The sequence below is a fragment of the Bidens hawaiensis genome, unplaced genomic scaffold (genome assembly GCF_021521415.1).
Source record: "Bidens hawaiensis isolate Kalapana, Puna unplaced genomic scaffold, B.hawaiensis_p1.1 tig00022042_1, whole genome shotgun sequence".
Classification (NCBI taxonomy): domain Eukaryota; kingdom Viridiplantae; phylum Streptophyta; class Magnoliopsida; order Asterales; family Asteraceae; genus Bidens; species Bidens hawaiensis.
In genome coordinates this window covers 147,330-168,362 of record NW_027493420.1, presented here as the reverse complement: position 1 = coordinate 168,362, position 21,033 = coordinate 147,330, and the positions used below count along the sequence as shown (strand labels likewise).

The 21,033-nt window shown below is 35.0% G+C and overlaps 4 protein-coding genes across 4 annotated transcripts; 3 read left to right on the top strand and 1 right to left on the bottom strand.

The window, feature by feature from the left end:
* The first annotated feature begins 3,393 nt into the window (after window positions 1-3,393).
* LOC143564589 (uncharacterized) lies at window positions 3,394-5,039 on the top strand. Its single transcript, XM_077051818.1, has 8 exons — window positions 3,394-3,674; window positions 3,779-3,847; window positions 3,943-4,058; window positions 4,161-4,215; window positions 4,296-4,416; window positions 4,512-4,550; window positions 4,643-4,737; window positions 4,938-5,039. Exons 1-8 carry the CDS (start codon window positions 3,555-3,557, stop codon window positions 5,037-5,039), a joined length of 717 nt encoding a protein of 238 aa, XP_076907933.1. The 5' UTR covers window positions 3,394-3,554.
* Window positions 5,040-7,613: 2,574 nt separating this feature from the next.
* LOC143564571 (protochlorophyllide reductase-like) lies at window positions 7,614-11,128 on the top strand. Its single transcript, XM_077051803.1, has 5 exons — window positions 7,614-7,720; window positions 7,797-7,862; window positions 8,930-9,461; window positions 10,442-10,800; window positions 10,890-11,128. The coding sequence occupies exons 1-5, from the start codon at window positions 7,667-7,669 to the stop codon at window positions 11,043-11,045; spliced, it is 1,167 nt and encodes a 388-aa protein (XP_076907918.1). The 5' UTR covers window positions 7,614-7,666; the 3' UTR covers window positions 11,046-11,128.
* A 1,196-nt stretch (window positions 11,129-12,324) lies between these two features.
* LOC143564588 (uncharacterized) lies at window positions 12,325-13,107 on the top strand. The gene has a single exon (XM_077051817.1). It carries the CDS (start codon window positions 12,325-12,327, stop codon window positions 13,105-13,107), a length of 783 nt encoding a protein of 260 aa, XP_076907932.1.
* A 5,288-nt stretch (window positions 13,108-18,395) lies between these two features.
* LOC143564570 (transcription factor MYB58-like) lies at window positions 18,396-19,426 on the bottom strand. Its single transcript, XM_077051802.1, has 3 exons — window positions 19,276-19,426; window positions 18,924-19,053; window positions 18,396-18,819 (listed from the first exon to the last, which is right to left on the bottom strand). The coding sequence occupies exons 1-3, from the start codon at window positions 19,406-19,408 to the stop codon at window positions 18,396-18,398; spliced, it is 687 nt and encodes a 228-aa protein (XP_076907917.1). The 5' UTR covers window positions 19,409-19,426.
* Window positions 19,427-21,033: the final 1,607 nt, after the last annotated feature.

The following is a 21,033-nucleotide window of genomic DNA, read 5'->3' as shown; positions in this document are numbered from 1 at the left end:
GTTTGCCTGAGGTTCATCATAGTTCGGGTGATCCGAATGAACAATCGAATGAAGGAGTTAAGTTTGAGAGGGAGCATGCATCAAGTGAAGATAGAAGAATTGCTTTGAGTACCGTGATAGTTGGTCATGAAGTTGAGAAGCAAAAGTTGTTTCCTATCTGAAACCGGGTGATGTAGTTCTAAACAGTGGTAATCTCGAAACTAGCTCAGTTGTCAACAGGAAAAAGAAACCTGATGGTAGAGTGAAAAAGTCGAATCCAAGAATCAACCTCAAAGAGGTGTGAGCGTTACAAAGTGTGAAGGATCTTAGAGGAACAATGGTAGTTAGTATTGAGAGGGAGTGTAAAACTTGATGCAATACCAACTTGAAGGATCCGAATGGTTAATGTGAAAAGTATAAGGGTGATACGGAAGATCTCAATGGGCGGTTTGGTGGAGATCAAAAGTTCATGAACCAAGTTGAAATAAACTTGGTGTCATAGTTATCTTTTAATTAGTATTAAATAAGTTAGAAGTCTAGTATAATTATGTTTCTTAGTTTGAGTCGGATTAGAATTGTGGGTGTTATATAAACTCATCAAAAGGTTTATTTTTAGTGTGGTAGAAAGTATATTTTGTTCGTGTTTCTTATTTAGAAAAGAGTCGCATAAACGTTTTATGCAATATCGTTTTTGGTGTTCTTGATTCACTTGTTTAAGGTTTAACAAATACCTCCAATGACTCGCATCTTACTTGCTAATATAACACAAATATATCGTAAAGTGATTTTGTGGGCCCAATTTTGTGGCTTAAACTTTAAACGGACTTCGCAACTGATTCGCCTTCTTTTTATGGCCCAAACTGTAACCCATTTACTATGGATTTTCATTTGTTCGAAATTGTGGCCCTTTAGGCTTTTCCAACAATAATATAGAAAGCCAGATTTTGTATGGCTTCACAATTACAATCATGGTTGTAAAATCCCAACTAGGCATTGATTAATCACCGATTAATTCTAACTTATCCTGGCTAAACACTCTAATTTCAGCTAATCCCGATTAATCTCTAGTACCCACCCCACTAATTGACCAACGATTACGACAACACTGAGTATAATAATATGTAGCTTACAAAATATTCTCCGGATAAAGCAAAACAAACTCCATAAAAGCAACATTACATACATCGCTTATTTTCTCACTGTCATGATTTTATAAGGGGTGGGCGTGCTTCTCTAGAGTATCTTGTAGTACCCTAAAACTCCGTTAATCATGCACCGCCACTTCTTTTATATCTATCAACTACATTAAACTAAAACCCATCTTTAGTAGTGTTACTCTTCTTTCAAGTACCCTAAGCCATTTTAATAATTTCACTCCCATTTTTCTATCGGTTAATAGTTACCGAATCACCATCTTTCAACCCCTATTCGAATTGCTACTTGGTAGGGGTCGTGTAGCCGCAACGTAAACTCAAACCGAGTAAGACCCGGACCCCCTTATATTGAATCGATGAATGTAACACAATATATAATACAAAAACCGTAACACAAAATGATCCAATTACAATAGAGAGACATGCAAGCGGGCAATAAGGTGCGGCGCCAATCATTTTGAATGATAAATCCAATCCTACCGAAAACCACCACAAAATTTTGAAGATTTAATACATATAGAAAATACATGCATGTAGAGGAAAGAGAGCAATAGTTTAGGCGGGATTATAGAAACATGTCTGGTTTTGATCAAAACATGTTCCTCAAGCTTCTGCTTGTGACGGTTGGGGTCTCTTTCCCCAAAGCTCAGATGCCACCATTCTCATTGCCACACACCTTCTTCTACCTAGAGGGCCCCACCACCCTCAATCTTTTATTCCCGTCATCATCATTTTCACCCTCATTCTTGTTCTTTAAGAGGTACATACATACATATATACACATTTACTTTTCTTTAAACGATTGATTAATTAAACAACCCATTTGCTATATGGGTCTTGTTTCTTTTTGGGTAATGTTCAATCAAGAATAAATTTTTCTTGAAGCTTTGGCTTGATATATCACTAAATAGGTATTGTTTCTTTTAGATGTTGATGTTTTTTGATTAATTGTTAAAGGTTCTTGTTTCTTTTTGGATATTGTTCAATCAAGAATTGAATTTTATTAATCCTTGGCTTAATCTATCACTAAATAGGTGTTGTTCCTATTGGATTTTGATTTTTTTTTATCAGTTGTTAAAGGGTCCTATTTCTTTTTGGTGTAATTCAATCAAGAATGGAGTTTGGCTTGATCTTGATTTAAACAAGTGTTTTTTTTTTCATATTTTAATTTTTTTAATGGATCTTGTTTTCTTGTGCCTTGAAGGGTAAATTATAATTTTCTTTTAGATTTTTAGAACACACATTGCATTTTCTATATATTCTCCTTTTTTATTTTATGATGAGGTTAAAACATATGTTTTCTTGTTTCTTGTTGATCTTTTTGTTACAATTTGATGGAATATGATTGCTTCAATTAATTATCACACATTTGAATAATTTTAAATGAATGCCTTGTGTATGCAGAATTCAGATGATTGATCTCCACTGGCCTAATGAGTTCGTGTGGTTCTTCCTAAAGTGTTTTCGCTTCCAAGTACGCACTCATTTTTCATTTTTTCATTCTTACGTTTTCAAAAACAATAATATGATCTTTTCTTAATGTTTTATCTTTAAAACCGACTGAATTAGCATTCATACATTTTACTTTTTGTTCAAAAACCAGGTTGATGAAGATGCTTATCTTTGGATACACAACAAGACTAATATTTTGGAATGGTTACATAAGTATCTTACTAGAAAACCAGAATTAACTCAATGTATTGGTGAGTGAATGTTATTTTTAGACCTAGTCCCATATTACTGTTTTGCTCTTCTATGTTGGTTACTAACCTTCAAGGGGTGGCGTAATGAGTCCCTCTAATAGATGTCCAAGGTTCGACTCCAGCTTCCACCGGCTTTCTGCCTATGCAAGCTGCATTTTGCCTAATTCACTAGGGGTGTAAACGAGTCAAGCTGCTCGTAGGCCGTAGCTACTCGAGATTGCTAGCTAAACGCTCAAATTGAGCTGAGCTTAAACGAACTCGAGCCTAAAAATAAGCTTATTTAATAACCAAGGATGAGCATCACTTTTCGAGCTCGAGCTGGCTCGTGAGCCTATTATTTATGCCATTTTGTTAAGTTAGTTGAATATATATAATTTGTATAATAATTATTATTAAGTATAAAACTATAATTAAAAACCATATATAAAATAGTAAAAAATGTATATACTATTTAATAATAATAAACTAGCTGAGCTCAGGCTTGAAAAAGCCAAGCCTCCCACGAGCCGAGCTTGAGCTATAAGCATAGAGCTTGAAATGAGCTGAGCTCCAGTTCGAACTCTAGTTTACTGAGTTGAGCTTGAGCCAAGTCCAGCCTGGGCTCGGCTCGTTAACACCTCTACTAATTACATTGGTTAATAGGGTATTAATGCGGTCCATGGGGATCTCATGGACTCCATACTTATTATCATTGTTATTTATGTAATTTTGCAAAATAATGGATTTAGCTACTGCTATGGTTGGTCCACGAACATGGATTGGAGGAATCTTTAGCCGCACAGGCCCCACACATTCTGGAAATAACAAGCACGCTGATTCTAAACTCACCCCGGTTGAGGTTAGTTCTGCAAGTTTATTAAATATCAACAAAGTTAAACACACACGTATACAAATAAACACATTTGGGATTAAAAATAGAAACTTAATTTCAAATCTGTACAGGAAGCAAGATATCAGAAACTTCATGAACGTGCGGATGTACCTTATGATGAGACTCGTCTAGATCATCAGGTGTTATACACTTATTCTTCACTTCTATACTTTCTTTTAATCATAAGATAAAATCATTATTCATTGTTTGATGTAAGCATATGTTTTATTGACAGGAAGCCCTTGCTGAACTGTGGAATTTAGCATATCCAAATGTTACACTTACAGGATTAATATCTGAGCAATGGCTAGAAATGGGCTGGCAAGGAGTTAATCCGTCTACCGACTTTAGGTACATTGTACAGTCAGCACAAACTGTCCAGGTGGCATATATATTACTGGTTCGTTTGTTTGCTTGATTGTTATATAATGATTTACTATCTGTTTGTGGTAGGAGTTGTGGTTTTATTTCACTTGAGAATTTGTTGTTCTTTGCAAAAACATTTCCGGTATGGTTCCTTTAATCTCTGTTGAATTGTGACCTATTTTGTGTTTACAAGTTACTAACTGATTAAATTTCAAAATGAAGAATGCTTTTCGTAGGTTATTATTGAAACAACGGGGGAAAAGGGCGACATGGGAATATCCTTTTGCTGTCGTGGGCGTTAATGTTTCGTTTATGTTGATACAAATGTTGGAGTTATATCAAGGTGTGTAAAACAATTGAAATCCATCTTGTATAACATTTGTTGATTATGTTTAAAGTGACTTGATTATCATTTTGTTGATATGTTTTATCTTGCAGTGAAGCCTAGGTGTATCAATTTTGTAAAAATATTGGGAGGTAATTATCAATCTTAATTTGTTTTGTATTTATCCCTCTACATTTTTTAAGCATTCTAATGGATTCCTTGTTGTGCAAATAATTCATTGTAGAGGATGAAGAAGCCTTTGATGTTCTATATTGTATAGCTTTTGTTCTGATGGATGCTCAATGGATCGCTACGCATGCGTCTTACATAGAGTTCAATGTAATCTATCTCTCTCTCTCTCTACACACACACAAACATATAAGAAAAGGTCATTACGAAAACTAAATTATGCGAGAACAAAAAGAACAAACTTAAATCATTTAGTTTTTCCTCAGCCGTATGTGTGTGTGTGTATTAGATTCACACATTTACAATGTTGTACTTATCATAAGCCTCAACGGCTATTTATACGACATCAGGACGTTTTAGAAAATACGCGGAAGCAACTGGAGAGAGAACTTGCACTTGACGACATCCAAAGAATACGCGATTTGCCCGCCTATAACCTTCTGCACAGTTAGTTGTTATAATTCGAATGGTTGTACAGATCGTTTGATATTCATTTCCTTTGAACCCCATTTGTGACTATAGTCCAAGGTGATTATTGACTGTCCTAACCTTTAATCCATGCCAGCTTGATGCCAGAACCGTCTTGGTTCATGAAAAATGAAGTTAGATTCGGTTTTCTGCCTGCGGTTTGGTAGTTGAAACATGATGCTGGAGCTCAGTCAATTGTATGCTGCTGTTTGAGGGTGATTGTTCATAGATTAAGACTTGTTAGATTATTGTTATCTTGTTGTTTCTTGCACTCTGTTCATACAAAGCTTCTGATTTTGATGGCTTTTATTTACTGTTTGGTTGATTGGTTAACGTAATATTAATGAATTAGTGCAAATGGTATCACCACTCACTAAACAATAACATGAAGAATTTTAGCTATTGATTAAAGACATGTATTATTGTGATATGATCAAAATAATACATTTAAAAGAAAGTATTATTGTGTGATCAAGTTTGATATGGTAAATTTTATTTGTATCGAGTCCACCCCTAATTATCATATCTGTAAATTGTGATTCACCTTGATAAATTATCTAGACCAACAACTTGATATCATTAGTGACATTCAAATACAAATATCATTAGTGACATTCAAATACAAATAACTGAACGGCATAAATAAATTACTTGTACATAACTATAATTTATAAAAGAAGAATATATAACTAGTAAATCAAAACTAAAAAAATTATTTTCAATCAGAACAAAATCAATAACATTTAAAACTACTATCATTACAGTGGCGAATCTAGACGGAAATCTCAGGGGCAGGTTTCAAAAAATTCTTTTAGCCGTATTTCATACCATATAAACGAAATTTTTTTACCGTATTTCATATAAAACTAAATTGTATTTTAGCGTATTTATTATAATCATTTTTTAAAACTTGGTTTTTATAATCATTTTTTTAAACTTGGTGTAGGACTAATATCATATCATCACTTTCTGGGAATTTTCGTTTAAAAAGATTGCTAATAATACTTTACCGTTTCGTCCTCCAAGTTCCTTAATTTTATAAGAAACAAAACTTAAACCACAAATCTCTAATCAATTCCGATTTAAATATAAACTCTAAATCCCAAATCAATTCCAATTTACATTATCTAAATATCAAATAAACCATAATCAATCATTCAAATATACAACTGCCCATAAACATTCCAAATTAACAATTTATATAAATAAAATAACAGTTACAATTTTATATTAAAGTAGATGAATACATAAATTGAGCAAGTAGAAGTCGAACTGTGAAAGAGGGTCCAAGTGAACACTGACCATCGGCTACTAAACCGCAGCGTGGACGTCCGGTGGGGTCGTGGAAGCATGGGGTGAACAGGGGCCGAATGAAATCTTGTTTTATTCAATGCTGATATCCGACCTAAACCAAGCTTCCAAGCATAAGCACCAGGGAACAACGAACAATGATTTTATCTGGTTTGAGCTTTAAACTTTGGGATTTAATTAGTTTTAAGCTTTTAATTTGGTTGAGCTTTAAACAAATATTGGTAACGTTAAATTTTTTTCAAGTGTAACGAAATACGAAAACAAGCAAAAAATAAAAAAATTTACACTACCTGTGAAAAGTTGAGGGATAACAGAGGCTACCCTTATTACTAACTAGATCTGTCCCTGACTACTAATACATACTCAAGTGATGTTTCATGAGATGAGATGATGTCAATCATACTTCAAACTTCAACCATTACGATGTTATTGGTGTAGGAGGACACTTGCATATTTTTTATTTTTTTTTGGCAAATTGGAAATAAATAATCCCAAGTTTTGTATATTGACCGATAATAATTCCAACTTTAAAAGTCACTACCAGCGGTCCCAACTTTCTATTTTTGTCTCAATGGTCATTTGTTAAAAAACACTTAACGTCGTTATGTTTTTTTCTAAGTTTCAAACCGATGTTTTAGGGCTTTTGATCGGAGGAACGATACGATTCGACCGATGTAAAACTTATCTCGAAACGGTGATTCAAATGACTTGATTTTTGTTAATTGGAAATTCAAACACCCGAATTGAAACATTGTTTCGTCGCTCGGATAACAGTTTCGAGACAAGTTCCACATCGGTCGAATTGTATCGTTCTTCCGATCAAAAATCCTAAAACATCGGTTTGAAACTTTTGGAAAAAACATAACGGCGTTAAGTGTTTTTTAACGGAGGACCATTGAGACAAAAAATAGTTGAAAGTTGGGACCGATAATAATGATTTTTAAAGTTAAAATTATTATCATTCAATACACAAAAGTTAGAATTATTTATTTCTAATTTGTCTTTTCTTTTTTCAAACATAACTTAGAAACGTTTTAAAAGATTCCTGATTCTTCTAGTTGAATCAAAGGGTTTCTTATTTAATATCTTATTACTATTTAACTATTATAAAAAATTATCAAGAAATCCAAACAACCACCACTGATTGGCCAGTACAATGCCACCGTGGCAGTCCTTCCGAATAAACCCCATTACTAAAACACCTTATCATCCCCGACCAACAAACATTGCACAGTATCAAACCAAAACAGGTTGTAACTTACGCTTAAACATCAGTACATTTGGAGTCCAAACGAGATAGATGGCTCTTCAAGCTTCTCTTCTTCCTTGTGCACTCTCCTCCGTTCACAAAGAGGTACAATTTTTCATTCAATTCAATTTGGTTATTTATGTTTTGTTGTTATATTCTGGTTTGTAATGTGAAACAACAGGGGAATGGAGCTTTTGTTTCTAAAAATGCCAAATCTGATTTCAGCCCTCTTTTAATCGGAACAAAGGTGATGCTTTTATCTCCGATTTAACCTCAATTTTGAAGAAATTATTGCAATTCTGTATGTGTACTGGATTGAATTGGAAAGCTATTTTATAGAATTTGAGGATCAGTGAAGTTGTAATTAGCTAATTGCATGTCAATTATTAACTGTAAATTAGGACCGGCAAACGGGTCGGGTCGGGCCAGAATGGTTAGGGTCAAAATGGGTTAGGGTCAAAGTAGGTCAAATTGAATTATTGAAAAAGGGCTGTTTTGGGTCGGGTCAGATCGAGTCCGGGTTGGAATGGATTCGGGTCCAAATGGGTTTGGGTCAGTCGGGTCTGGGACGGAATGGGTTTCTGGTCGAAACGTTTTTCTTTTTTGCCATTTCTAAAAACGTGATTTCATCGTTAATATCATCAATATACCTTTTGTTCGAGTTGGGACAAAGGAAAAAAGCCGACCAGAACAAAACAAAAAAACCGTCCGGCCGGAACTTTGTTTATGAACAAACACGAACATTTATATTGTTAATTTAGCTAAACAACCCATCATGAACACATGTCTCGTTCAGTCATTTATGTTTGTTTATATTTCTTCGGTTACGCTCGTTTAAGCGAATTCGTTTACGTTCATCACTTCATCTATGTTCATTAGCTTACGTTTGTTTAAGTTCTTTTGATTATTATTCGTTAATATGTTATAGATCAATTACAGTTTATTCTAGTATTATTAAATTAAAATAATAAAAGATCACCCATCACAATTTGGTCAATAATTTATTAAATATTTAAGCCCAACAGATAGATGTTCATTATACCTTTAACTGAAGTTCGCTCAATTATTTTCGTTTTTGTTCGTGAACTGTTAATGTATACCGTTAACGAACGAAAATAAACAAGCACAAACAAACATTCCATTTTCTTAACGAACGAACAAACGACAAAGCCCTGTTCGTTTACTTGTTCATGTTCAATTGTTTGTTCGGGTAAAGTTAAACCAACAGACATTAACATACTCCCTTCATGCTCGTTCTGTTCATTTACATGCCTAATTATCGTCTTCGGTTATTGCTGAATTTATTAATTGCAGGAGCTGAAAAGGAAGCCATTTATGGTATCAATTCGTGCACAAACAGCAACCGCAGCTCCATCGGTCAACCAAGCCGCACCAGACGGCAAGAAAACACTTCGAAAGGGTAATGTTATTATTACTGGAGCCTCATCGGGTTTGGGTCTAGCCACAGCAAAGGCTTTAGCCGACACGGGCAAATGGCACATAATAATGGCTTGTAGAAACTTTTTGAAAGCCGAAAAGGCAGCTAAATCGGTTGGAATCAGTAAAGAAAACTACACTGTTATGCACCTTGATCTTTCGTCTCTCGAGAGTGTTAGACAATTTGTGGACACGTTTAGACGGTCTGGTCGCCCCCTGGACGCGCTTGTGAATAATGCTGCGGTTTATTTGCCTACCGCGAAAGAGCCAACTTACACCGCCGAAGGTTTTGAACTTAGTGTCGGGACTAACCATCTTGGTCACTTTCTACTCTCGAGGTTGTTGCTTGATGACCTTAAGAAGTCGGATTACCCGCAAAAACGACTCATAATTGTTGGCTCCATAACAGGTAACAAGGAAAATAATTTATAAAAATTTGATAAATAGTTTAATTAAAAACCAAAAAAACCAAACAGAGGCGAATTTGGGGATTTTCGTTGTTAATATTAATGCTAAATAGATTATAAGAATTTTATAAATTGTGACCCAAATATTTTGGCCCAAATTGAATATAATCAATTAACCGTGAACTATGAACTAACAAAATGATTTTGGCCCAAATTCATTATTTGGGTGAACTTTTTTTCTGGCCCAAAGTTTTCTAACCCCAAATGCTAAAATTGAAAAACCGAACTGAACCGAACCCATAAAGAAAACTGAAAAAACCCAATGGATTTTCATTAATATTGAATGTTAAGTAATTTATAAGAATTTAATTAGTAGTGTAACCCAACTATTTGGCCTCAAATGTATAATAATCAATTAATCACTAACTTATATAAAGATTCTTCCCCAAAATTTTTGACCCAAATTCTTTATATTGGGTTAGATTTGTTTCGGCCCAAAAATGACTAAGCCCAAATGATAAAACGGATAAACTGAAACTGAACGAAATCAAACAGGAAACCGAAATGAGTGGTTTTTAAAAACTAAAAAAACCGAATTTTGGTCTTTGGTTTGGTTTGAGCTCAAAACCGACCCGAACCCACCCATGAACACCCTATTAAGAATCAAATTAACCAGATAAATAAATGCTCAAATTACTCGTGCTAAACATTTACGAGTTTTTGTAATAAGGATATATAATTAAAACTATCAAAAAACCGGAGATCCCGGATGACGAAACTGGGACCTGAGGCTGAGGGTTGAGTTATTATTTGGCCCGCTTAGACATTTTCATTACTTATGATTCCTGTAACTCCAAACGTAGTGCTAGTTACTCATTTTTAAGTTGGGTCATTTTTTAGTCCGCTTTTCTAAGCCTAGTTGCTTCAAGTACAGTTACTCATTTTTAAGTTGCTCATACTTTTTGTTGTGGACGTTTTATAGGAAACACAAACACGTTGGCTGGAAACGTGCCACCGAAGGCTAACCTGGGTGACCTAAGAGGGTTAGCCGGGGGTCTGAACGGGCTAAACAGTTCAGCCATGATAGACGGAGGCGAGTTTGACGGTGCTAAGGCCTACAAAGACAGCAAAGTGTGCAACATGCTTACAATGCAAGAGTTCCATAGACGGTACCATGACGAAACTGGAATTACCTTTTCATCCCTCTACCCCGGTTGCATTGCCACAACCGGGCTTTTCAGGGAACATATTCCCTTGTTTCGGCTTCTGTTCCCGCCTTTCCAAAAATATATCACTAAAGGGTATGTTTCGGAAGAGGAAGCGGGAAAACGACTAGCTCAGGTCGGTTAATGGTTAATGTGCAAGTTTTAAGCATTAGGTACAATTGATCAATGCTGATGATAACATATTAATATTGAACTTGGTTTCAGGTTGTAGCGGATTCGAGCCTAACGAAGTCGGGCGTGTACTGGAGCTGGAATAAAAACTCGGCTTCGTTTGAAAACCAGCTTTCGCAAGAAGCGAGTGATGCGGAGAAAGCTCGGAAGCTGTGGGAGGTTAGTGAGAAGCTTGTTGGTCTGGCTTAGTCAAAGTCAAGAATAGTCAAAGTTAAAGTCAAGGCCGAGGATAGTAAAAAATGGGTGGTGTGGAATATGGATGTGTTTGTTGTGTTGTATGGTACAGTGTAACAATGCATTCTTGAGTTTTCAATGTCTTTAAAGACCTTTTGGATTACATCGAAACAGAAGGCAAGCGGGCAACAAGCTGCGCCGCTACCCCCTTTTTGAATCGCAAAACCCAATCTTTTAAAAATTATATTTGCTGATCTTGAAATACTATGGCCAGTGCACGAAGCTATCGCATGCCTGAAGCATCCTTATCCTGCATTGGTGCAAGAGGGTGTATCCATGACTCTAACCCATGGCATTCAAGTCACGAACAAATAGTGATTAGGTATCTAAATCAACGCGCAAATTAACGAAATCCATTGTTCACATGATTTATAATTAAAATGAATCTTAAAAATAAAGAAATATAGGGAAGTACATTTGAAGTCACGGTGAAGATGATAATGGAATTTGTGTTTTAAGATTTATGCAAACTGTCTATGGAACATTTTTGTCTATATGGTTCTAACAATTCGGTCTTTATTACAATTCTTGTAGCTTTTTGAATCAGATGCGTATCAAACAATTATATATAATAAGTTTTTAATCAAGAGGAAAGTTGGAGAAATATAATCATGAATATGATATGAATAAAGAACCGTTAGGTCACAACTTCAAAGCTATCATACAATCACGATGATCTCATGGAACAAGTCCCAAATGCAACAATAATATTATTATTTGATTAATTCCAACTAATTTCATAACATTATTGTTTAATATACCCAAGTTTGTTATCGAAAAACGTTCTTTCTATTCCGATTCATGAGACATTTTAGGGGATTAACATCAAAGACGTTTATAAATTTACATATATTTTATAAAATTGTTACCCCTCCCCTCTTACACGATGCTAGATTCAAACCGATCCATCAGTCATACAATATGTGTGCGTATAGCATTTTTAAAAATCTGTATACCTCTACACAAAACGTAGCATTGCCTGTCTATGTGGGCGTATAAAAGCCCTATACGAAAGTATACAATTTCAGAACGAATCCTATATATAAGTATACCACCAAATCGTACACTCACATACGGCCGTGTAGTATTAAATCTATAAGGAAGTTGATTAGTACCTTAGGGGTGTTGCACAACCTCTCTCATAAAGTACGCATAACTAAAAAGACTCCCTTAACACACACACACTCTCTATATATACATATACACATACACATACCTAGAAACAAGAAAGAAAATGGAAACGAGAACAAACTCAAGAAACCTTGGAAGCACCGAACAAAACTGGTGCAAGGCTGTAGCTAGTGGCACTGGAATAACCGTTTTGGCACTTCAAGCCTCCAAAGCCGTAAACATCACTCTTCTAAAGACTGCCCTACAAGAAATCCAAAACAACCACCCAATCCTCAACTCAATGCTATACAAAAACACCACCACCGGTTCAACCTCCTTCATCATCAACCCGCCGGTCCCTAACCTCCATCTCAACATCATCACACCCGCCACAACCTCCCAACTCCTCCGCACCCTCACGAGCCAAGCCTCCAACGCCTCCCTCTCTCCACTACACTTAATCGTCGAGCACGAGCTTAATATCAACGAGTGGTCCAGTGCTGCTAACCATGCGTTGTGCAACCAAGGGTTATACTTATGGTTTGCTAACTTGTATACCCTTCCGGACCAGAAATGGATCCTGGTGATAAGGTTGCACACCGCGGTTTGTGACAGGACCACTGCAGTGTCGTTGCTTAAGGAGTTAAGGGAGGTTATGGGAGGGGGAGAGGGGGGAGGGTATAAAGAGGAGGGTAATATGGGGTTGGAAGATCTTATTCCTGTTGGGAAGGCTAAGAAGACTATGTGGGAACATGGGAAGGATATGGTGACATATTCGGTGAACACATTTAGGTTAAAGAATTTGAAGTTTAAAGATGCCAAAGGGCCTTTGCATTCTGAAGTTGTGAGGTTGAAGATGAACATACAAGAAACTCAGTTGCTGCTGGCTGTAAGTAAATCTTCTTAAGTATTGTTACTGAAAGCTATACAGTTATTATTAAATATTAGAAGTTACAAACTCTTAAATAACTTGTAATTGAGAACATAATTACAGAAATGTATAAATCGAGTAAATAATTACACGTATTACACTAAAAATGAGAATTAAAGGTTTCTCAAATTGGGGAAAAATCTTAAGTGATGACATGGGAGCTAGCCTTAATTGATGGAGTTCGAGTTCGACAGATGGGCCAAACTGCCTATTAATTGTTGTTTGCCACATAAAATGACTCACTGAGACCTAAGTTATGTTTGTTTTATGTTGAGCCCTTTTCATCCATATTTTCCCTTATCTAGATGGTTTAAGTAAGAGTCCGCTAACTCTTGGATCAGTTCCTTAGCAGAACTCAAAAGTCTAAACCATCAATAAAGTTTATGTGCATAGATTTTGGATTATCCTAAAAGAATCTTAATCATCACAAAGCAAGCAACTGAAATCATAAGTTTCCTTATTTTTGCATAGGGTTGCAAGTCAAGAGGAATCAAGTTATGCGGAGTGTTGGCAGCTGCGACTCTAATGGCAGTATATTCCTCTAAGCGTGGCCCTAACAACTATCGGAAAAAGTATGGAGTGGTGTTTTTAAACGATTGCCGCTCTTACCTCCAGCCACCTCTATCTCAACATCATTCGGGTAAGTTTTTCTGGTATATCATAGAAACAAAATTGTAATGTAAAGCAAGACAGAAGACGTATTCGAATATATAACAAACGGTTTTAAAGATGACTTCTTGTTCAAGATTTTTTTAAGCTCACAAAATGGGTTATCTACATCTTGTTATTCTCCAAGTAGAAACTATAGTTTTGTTTTACAATAAGTAGGTGATTTATAATATCATTGTAGGCGGTTTTTAAGTTTTTGTAATTTTAAACCATTCACTACCGGCCTTGCAAGCAAACTCAATCAAGTTGTAACAATATCTATTAGTTTGCTATTGTGATAAGCGAACTCGGCAAGTTCGTTTGGGTCAGAATCCAACTTCACAGAGATTTTCACCAAACTTAACCAGTCACCCACTTACAGTTTTTCACCTAACTATGTGGAGTTCGCTTTCTTCGCAAGCGACCTTGTCGGGGCAGCGAATTTCCTTGAAGCAATTCAAGAACTTTCAAAAAATTCATCGAGCCCAACATGTGGGGTCGGTTGCTGGCCTGATTTGCAACTCGTCTCAATCAAAAGTTATTCCCGTTTGAAATTTGTTAATTTTATCACGTTTTTGTCATGATTTCAATATTTTATAAAGAGCAAAATACAAATATATATAAATTCTACTCTTGATCCTTTTGCTTTAAAACACAATATTATTAATCAAATGTACAACTTATAAGTAAGCTAACCAATATTTCAATATGGTTTAGATGTATGCATGTATTGGATAAATATAATTACATTATGTCACATTGCTCGTGCGATTTCTAGGATTTTACCATTCTGCCATCAATACAATTCAAGAAGTGAAACGAGGAGAAAACCTATGGGACTTGGCAACAAGAAGTTATACCTCATTTGCAAGCTCTAAGAACAACAACAAGCATTTCACTGATATTGCTGACATGAACTTCCTCATGTCCAAGGCTGTAGACAACCCGAGTTTGACACCAAAGTCTTCCTTGAGAACCGCATTGGTAACTGTGTTCGAAGATCCTGTCATCGAGACGTCCAGGGAAATAAGACAAGATCTTTCCTTGGACGACTATGTGGGGTGTGCCTCGGTTCATGGAGTAGGCCCGTCCATAGCCATTTTCGACACGGTGGTAGATGGACAATTGGATTGTCTTTTTGTTTATCCTTCACCACTTCATTCAAGGGAGCAGATGCAAGAGCTGATAGCTAGTATGAAAACTAGCCTTGGTGGTGGTATAAAATTGGAGGAAAACCTTGAGTCTAGGGTTACATAATTTGTAACGTCATTTGGCAATTGGTACCTTAGGTCAAATAAAATTAAACAATATTTATTGGTGTATTGTAATTTCTTTGGGATAGCCGACTTGGGTGGTGTTTGTTTTTGCTTAAAACATCTGCAGGAGGCTTATGTCTGCGGTCGCGCAAACATAAACTTCTGAAGACTGTTTGTTTGTTTGTTTTTTTTTAAATAAGATCTGCAAACTGCTTTTATGGTCTTAAAAAAGAAGCTATTGTTTAACTTCTTCACACATCTTCACACTTCTTAACATCCTACCAACACCTAATACCCAACACCACCACCACCCATCGTGCGCCACCACCACCACCGTCCGCCACCACCACCACCCACCGTTCGCCACCATCACCGTCCATCACCACCACCGTCCACCGCCACCACCACCCACAGTCCGCCACAACCACCGTCCACCATCACCACCCACCACCACCGTCCATCACAACCACCACCACCCACCACCACCACCCACCCGTCGGCCACCACCATCGTCCACTACCACCACCCACCATCCGCCACCACCACCCACCACCACCAACCATCCGCCACCAACACCATCCACCACTATCACCGTCCATCACCACCACCACCCATCGTTCGCCACCTCCGCCGTCCACCGCCCACCACCAACTATTTTACTAGTCTACAAACGTTAAATGACTTTTATCTAGTGTGATATGTATGATAGGTAACTAATTTTCAGCTTATGAAGATGATACCCAGTTTATAAAACAAACAGTATTATATTTTCAGATTGCAGACCTTCAGACCACATCTTCAGTTGTAGACATAAAATCAGATGAAATCAGATTACAGACAGTTTTTGTCTTCAAAAACAAATAGCACCTTGAAGAACCACTATCTGATTTTGTTAGAATAACTTGGAATAATATGAACATGAAAACAGGCTGTTGGACAAAACTAGTGTGGCCGCATACCATTTATTTCCTATAAACTAATTATCAATTTTGGTATCACTCATATATTTATACAATTCTTTTTTATGTTCAAGTTATTCTATAAAGGGAGACAAAAATAAGAATGATGAGAAGGATTTGTAACAAAGAATAGAAACCCCAATAATAATAATTTTTAAATTAATAAAAAAAATCATAACTCAATTTTTAATGAAAAGACGAAAAATATAAAAACACAAAAATGTTTTCACCATCTTCCTCGTTCTAAAAAAAAACAATGCTGAGCGAAAAGATCATTGTGTCTTTTTGTTTATCCTTTTGTTTTGTGTTTATTTTCGTCATTGATTGTGTCTTTTTTTTCTTAACATTATGTATTTTTTTCTTGATATTGTGTTATATTATTCAACATTGTATCATATTTTGTTCGGCATTGTGCTATATTTTGCGATCTATTATGTCTTTTTTGTTTATCATGGTGTTGTTCGCTCATTTTCGGTATTGTGTCCTTTTTTTCAGCATTGTGTTTTTTTTGGGAACGGGAATGACGAGGGGAAACATTTTGGTTTTTATAATTTTTTTGTTTTTTATTTATATTGAGTTATGATATTTTTAATTATTTTTTTATTTTTTTAAATGTATTTTGTGTGCCCACAAATCCTTCTCACACTTCTCATTTTTGTCCCCTTATGCATTCTAACTTTACCATTCTTTTGTAATGTACAAGTGTTCATACTTAATACTTAATATATATATATAGTTATAGAAAGGATCCGATACATTAATCATTTATCATACAATAGGTACGCGACACTCTTAACCCTTGATTTCAAGAACACACTAACCCGAAAATCATAACTACGTGATCCGTTCGTCTCCACCGCCTCTGCCGTCCCGTCAAAGTCCACCGTCCACTGTCGCGGCCATCGTCTACCGTCATGAGCACCATCCTCTTCCGTCACGACCATCGATCGTTGTTCACAAGCCAGTTGATCAATTTTCCAATTGAAATTGATACATCTAATTGATCAATTAACATTGAAATTGATCCAATTAATCATCAATTTGAAGCTTCAATCGATCAATTTTGAGTTTTAAGTGGTGGGTTTTAACCTTTAATGCATCAAGATTTAAGAATGAAGCTTTTAGGTTTTAAGCCTGAACGCTTTAGTTTTTAATCCTTAACGTTTTAGATTTTGGGATTTGGCTAGAACGTTTTTATGTTTTTTTAACATTGAACGTATTTCGCATACGTAATGTACGTTAAGCGATTACTGCACGTTAACTCAGCCATATATAGTTAATAGTATTATGGTATTTATGGTTTATTAGTATCAGGCCTACAAGCCCGATTCATCTTTATATATAAGCATCCAAAACAACAAACCTTCATAAACTGTGATATCTGCTCTACCTCAATTTTCAAAATTTTCTTAAAAACTTTTATTTTTTTCACAATAACAAACCTACACAAACCCTGTTAAAAATATTAAAGTTGTATGTATATATGTAATATATATGTGTGTTTGTGAGAGAAATGACCACATCATCATTTTGTTTATGCAGACTTTCTGCAAACTTTGAAGACAAAATTCATCTCCACAACAAGAGATTTGTGACCAAAAAGTTTGTCTCTTGCCACATGGATTCAAACCTTAGGCTTTGTAGCCCAATGTAGTTCTAAATTAGAACACTCAAATTTCAAATTTGGTTAGTTACTTAGTTTTAATGAGGATTTAAGCTTCATCTCATCTTCGATTTGGTTGGTAAGCATTAGATAAACCTGTTTTCTGTCATCTTGGAATCGTCAATGATTGTTTGTTCCGTTTGCTACATTTGGAATGATCCCACTAAGGTAAGCATCATGTGTATGATCTGCAACTTATTCATTATGTTATGTTGAACGACGTAAGTTGGTTAATTTGGTGCTATCAAATCGAGCTATTTTAGATAATTGAGATTTACTTGTAGACAAAGCGAGAAATCATAATAACCCAATGACAAAAGCGACCGCATAAGTCCACGATCATAGACAGCGTTGGGTAGTCTAAACATATCATCTCCGTTCAGTGAAATCGTATAGCCCGAATGCCACTGTAATAAAACCCGATTGAGATTAAATTCAAACTTGAAACTTAGCGATCTCAAACCAAAATCTTCACTACTACTTAATGACTATAAAATATGGCACTCGGAGATGAATCAACACTTATTTAATTATATGAATGCATATGATACAAGATATATAGTATTTATATGTTTGTGATGTATCTAATACATGTAGTGATGACGTCATGTATAGATCGTCTTTATACTTCATCACATAGATAAAGTATTTTATTCACCATTTACACAGAATAATTAATAAATGATTCCGAGATAAAATTAGAAAACCACACGAACCGGCTCAAATCATATAATATTATTAAGTTGACCACAAAAGCATATCGTCCATCAGGTAATCCTGCAATGAAGTCTGGGAGATTAGATCATCTGCAAATCCTTCAATGAAGCTACCGTCGTCTGGTAAAAACGGCTGATCGGTCCATATATCTCCGGCTGTATCTGAAATTTGTGGTGTAACCAATGAACTCGGTGACGATTCACTTGTTGAAGAAGATGATAATACGGCCAATAAAATTTCAACTTCTTGTTGAGTTGTTGAATTAGGGTTCTTTAATGGACCTAGTAATTTCGGCTTTGCATCATTAGCTGGTTCAACATGTCCAGATTGTTCATTCTTTAGCACAGTTTGGTTATTTCGGACGCGGGTTTTTAAATGTGTGTGCCAATGATTCTTTATGTCATTGTCACTTCTTCCGGGTAACAGTGCAGCCATCTTTGACCATCTATGAATACAACAACATAGCTTTATGTATATATTTATAACACAGCAACACCAGTATTAAATAACTATATATATGCTCTAGGGACAAAATTTGTTTGGACTTACTTATTGCCAATCTTGTTATGTAAACTAATAATCACATCTTCTTCTTCTTTTGCAAAGTTGCCGCGTTTCACGTTTGGCTGCAGATAATTCATCCACCGAAGCCTGCAACTTTTTCCGCATCTTAACAAACCTATATAAGAGAACACAAGAACAATAAATATATTCCGTATTCTTTCTATTAATAGAATTTGATGGGTACATAATTCTTTTTAATAGCTACTAATATATAGATCACTTCACTGTAGGATCTGAACCCTCGACCTTATGAAGGGAGTGCTTATTACAACACCACACCAGATGTCACTGGGCCAAATAAAGATTTTCAGGAAGATCGAAAGTACGTATATCGTACCAGCAAGCTTGGGAAGTTCTCGCCAGTTAGGGTGACCATGCTTCTCAATGTAGGCTCTTAGCTTGTTGTCTTCATCTTGACTCCATGCACCTTTCTTGATTCCGTTTTTATCATAACACGGTGCCCTCACCATTTTCTCTACTAGGTTTCTAAAACTCTTTTTCTGTGGGTAATGAGGACCTTTTAGTTTCTCGATCTAAATATAAGCATATAAACCAAATTAAAATTAAAAATAATAATAAAAAAATACGTTTCTATAGATATCAATATAATAAGACGACCATAAGAAAAAGCTTCTAACCAAACAATTCAATTAAAGTGAAAACCCCAAAGCATATTCTGATATTTTAGCGTTGATTTACACTATGTATAATAATATTATCATTTCGAAAGAGCTATATTTTTTGTAATTAAGAACACAATATTTTTTAAAACCACTTAACTATATATTAAGTGGCTTATATTTTTAAAACATTTTACTTCTTATACACATATACGTACGCACGAACACACGTATAAATAATTTACTAATTCAGACGTCTAGGAAAAGTAATTAACAAAATATTTGCTTATGTATGAACATAGGACCTCCCATCTAAGAAGCAAAATGTATCTATCAAATGGGCTAGTCCCACGTTACAATATGTAGTATTATGAATAATTAATTAATAGATCTCTCATAAATATCAATATATATAGGGTGAGGCAAATTAGGTCGAGTTTTTGAAACACCAATCAAATGAGCTTTTGTATCATATTTTTTTAGGATATGTCTTTAGCCTTAATTTGTCATGAGCAAGATATAAATTTTAAAACTAGTGTGATTGATAATTTACTTCATAATATTAGGAATCGATTTCACATTACACTGACCACATACTTTTAGTGGTTCGACACCCTACTTACCCTGACTAGTTTAAGGTGATTAGGACACTGATTATTATTGTTTTTGACTAAATAGCGACAGTTTAGCATCAACAGACGGGTTCGAACCCGGGTCAGTGCATTTTGTTTTGTTATTTAGTTTTTTGCATTCTTCAAATATTAAACTAAATAAATTCTTAAAAATTATAATTAATCAAATAAAATTATTTTTAAACTAAATAAAATTTTCATACACTAAATTTATCATTATTTTCAACGAAAACCCAACGTCCACTTTCGTCAAATAATTTAAATTAATTTATAATTCAGTTACTTTATTAACTTATAATTCGTTACACCGTTAAAATAAGTTATAATTCTGTTACTTTACATTAATACTTTAAGCTTTAATTTATTTGTTATAATTCGTTAAACTTTAACCCGTTATAATTATAATTTGTTAGTTTATAATTCGTTATAGCTCGTTAGCTTTTATTTCATTAAACTTTATAATTCGCTTAAATACTTGTTTTCAAGTTAATATTCCGACAAAATTCGTAATTTATAAATATCATAATTCTCTTGTTAAGTAATAAGTATTAGTTCAAATAATACTTAATTAATTTAAAACACTAAAATTCCGTTAAATTTTAAATATAATATTTTAAAATAAAACACCATAAAATAATACAATATAGGGATTTTTACATATTTCTCATTCCTAACCTTTGAAATTACATATTTCCCCAAAATACAAGTTTTTAATGCAAAATGTACGATGCTCTTTAAGCATGGTTTGGGGAATAATGCTTAAACCCTAAAACCAAATTACTTAACTTTATAACCCCGGTAGCTAGTCCTTGATTTTTTATCTTCATATTTATAGTTCGTGAG

Excerpts from the sequence above, each read along its gene's own strand:
- LOC143564570 (XM_077051802.1), bottom strand. The coding sequence starts at position 19,408 with ATGGTGAGGGCACCGTGTTATGATAAAAACGGAATCAAGAAAGGTGCA. Across the intron at positions 19,054-19,275 it reads AGAACTTCCCAAGCTTGCTG|GTTTGTTAAGATGCGGAAAA; the intron begins GTACGATATACG and ends TCTCTTATATAG. Across the intron at positions 18,820-18,923 it reads CATAACAAGATTGGCAATAA|ATGGTCAAAGATGGCTGCAC; the intron begins GTAAGTCCAAAC and ends TTGTATTCATAG.
- LOC143564589 (XM_077051818.1), top strand. The coding sequence starts at position 3,555 with ATGGATTTAGCTACTGCTATGGTTGGTCCACGAACATGGATTGGAGGA. Across the intron at positions 3,848-3,942 it reads AGACTCGTCTAGATCATCAG|GAAGCCCTTGCTGAACTGTG; the intron begins GTGTTATACACT and ends TTTTATTGACAG. Across the intron at positions 4,738-4,937 it reads CGTCTTACATAGAGTTCAAT|GACGTTTTAGAAAATACGCG; the intron begins GTAATCTATCTC and ends ATACGACATCAG.
- LOC143564571 (XM_077051803.1), top strand. The coding sequence starts at position 7,667 with ATGGCTCTTCAAGCTTCTCTTCTTCCTTGTGCACTCTCCTCCGTTCAC. Across the intron at positions 7,863-8,929 it reads CTCTTTTAATCGGAACAAAG|GAGCTGAAAAGGAAGCCATT; the intron begins GTGATGCTTTTA and ends TATTAATTGCAG. Across the intron at positions 10,801-10,889 it reads CGGGAAAACGACTAGCTCAG|GTTGTAGCGGATTCGAGCCT; the intron begins GTCGGTTAATGG and ends ACTTGGTTTCAG.
- LOC143564588 (XM_077051817.1), top strand. The coding sequence starts at position 12,325 with ATGGAAACGAGAACAAACTCAAGAAACCTTGGAAGCACCGAACAAAAC.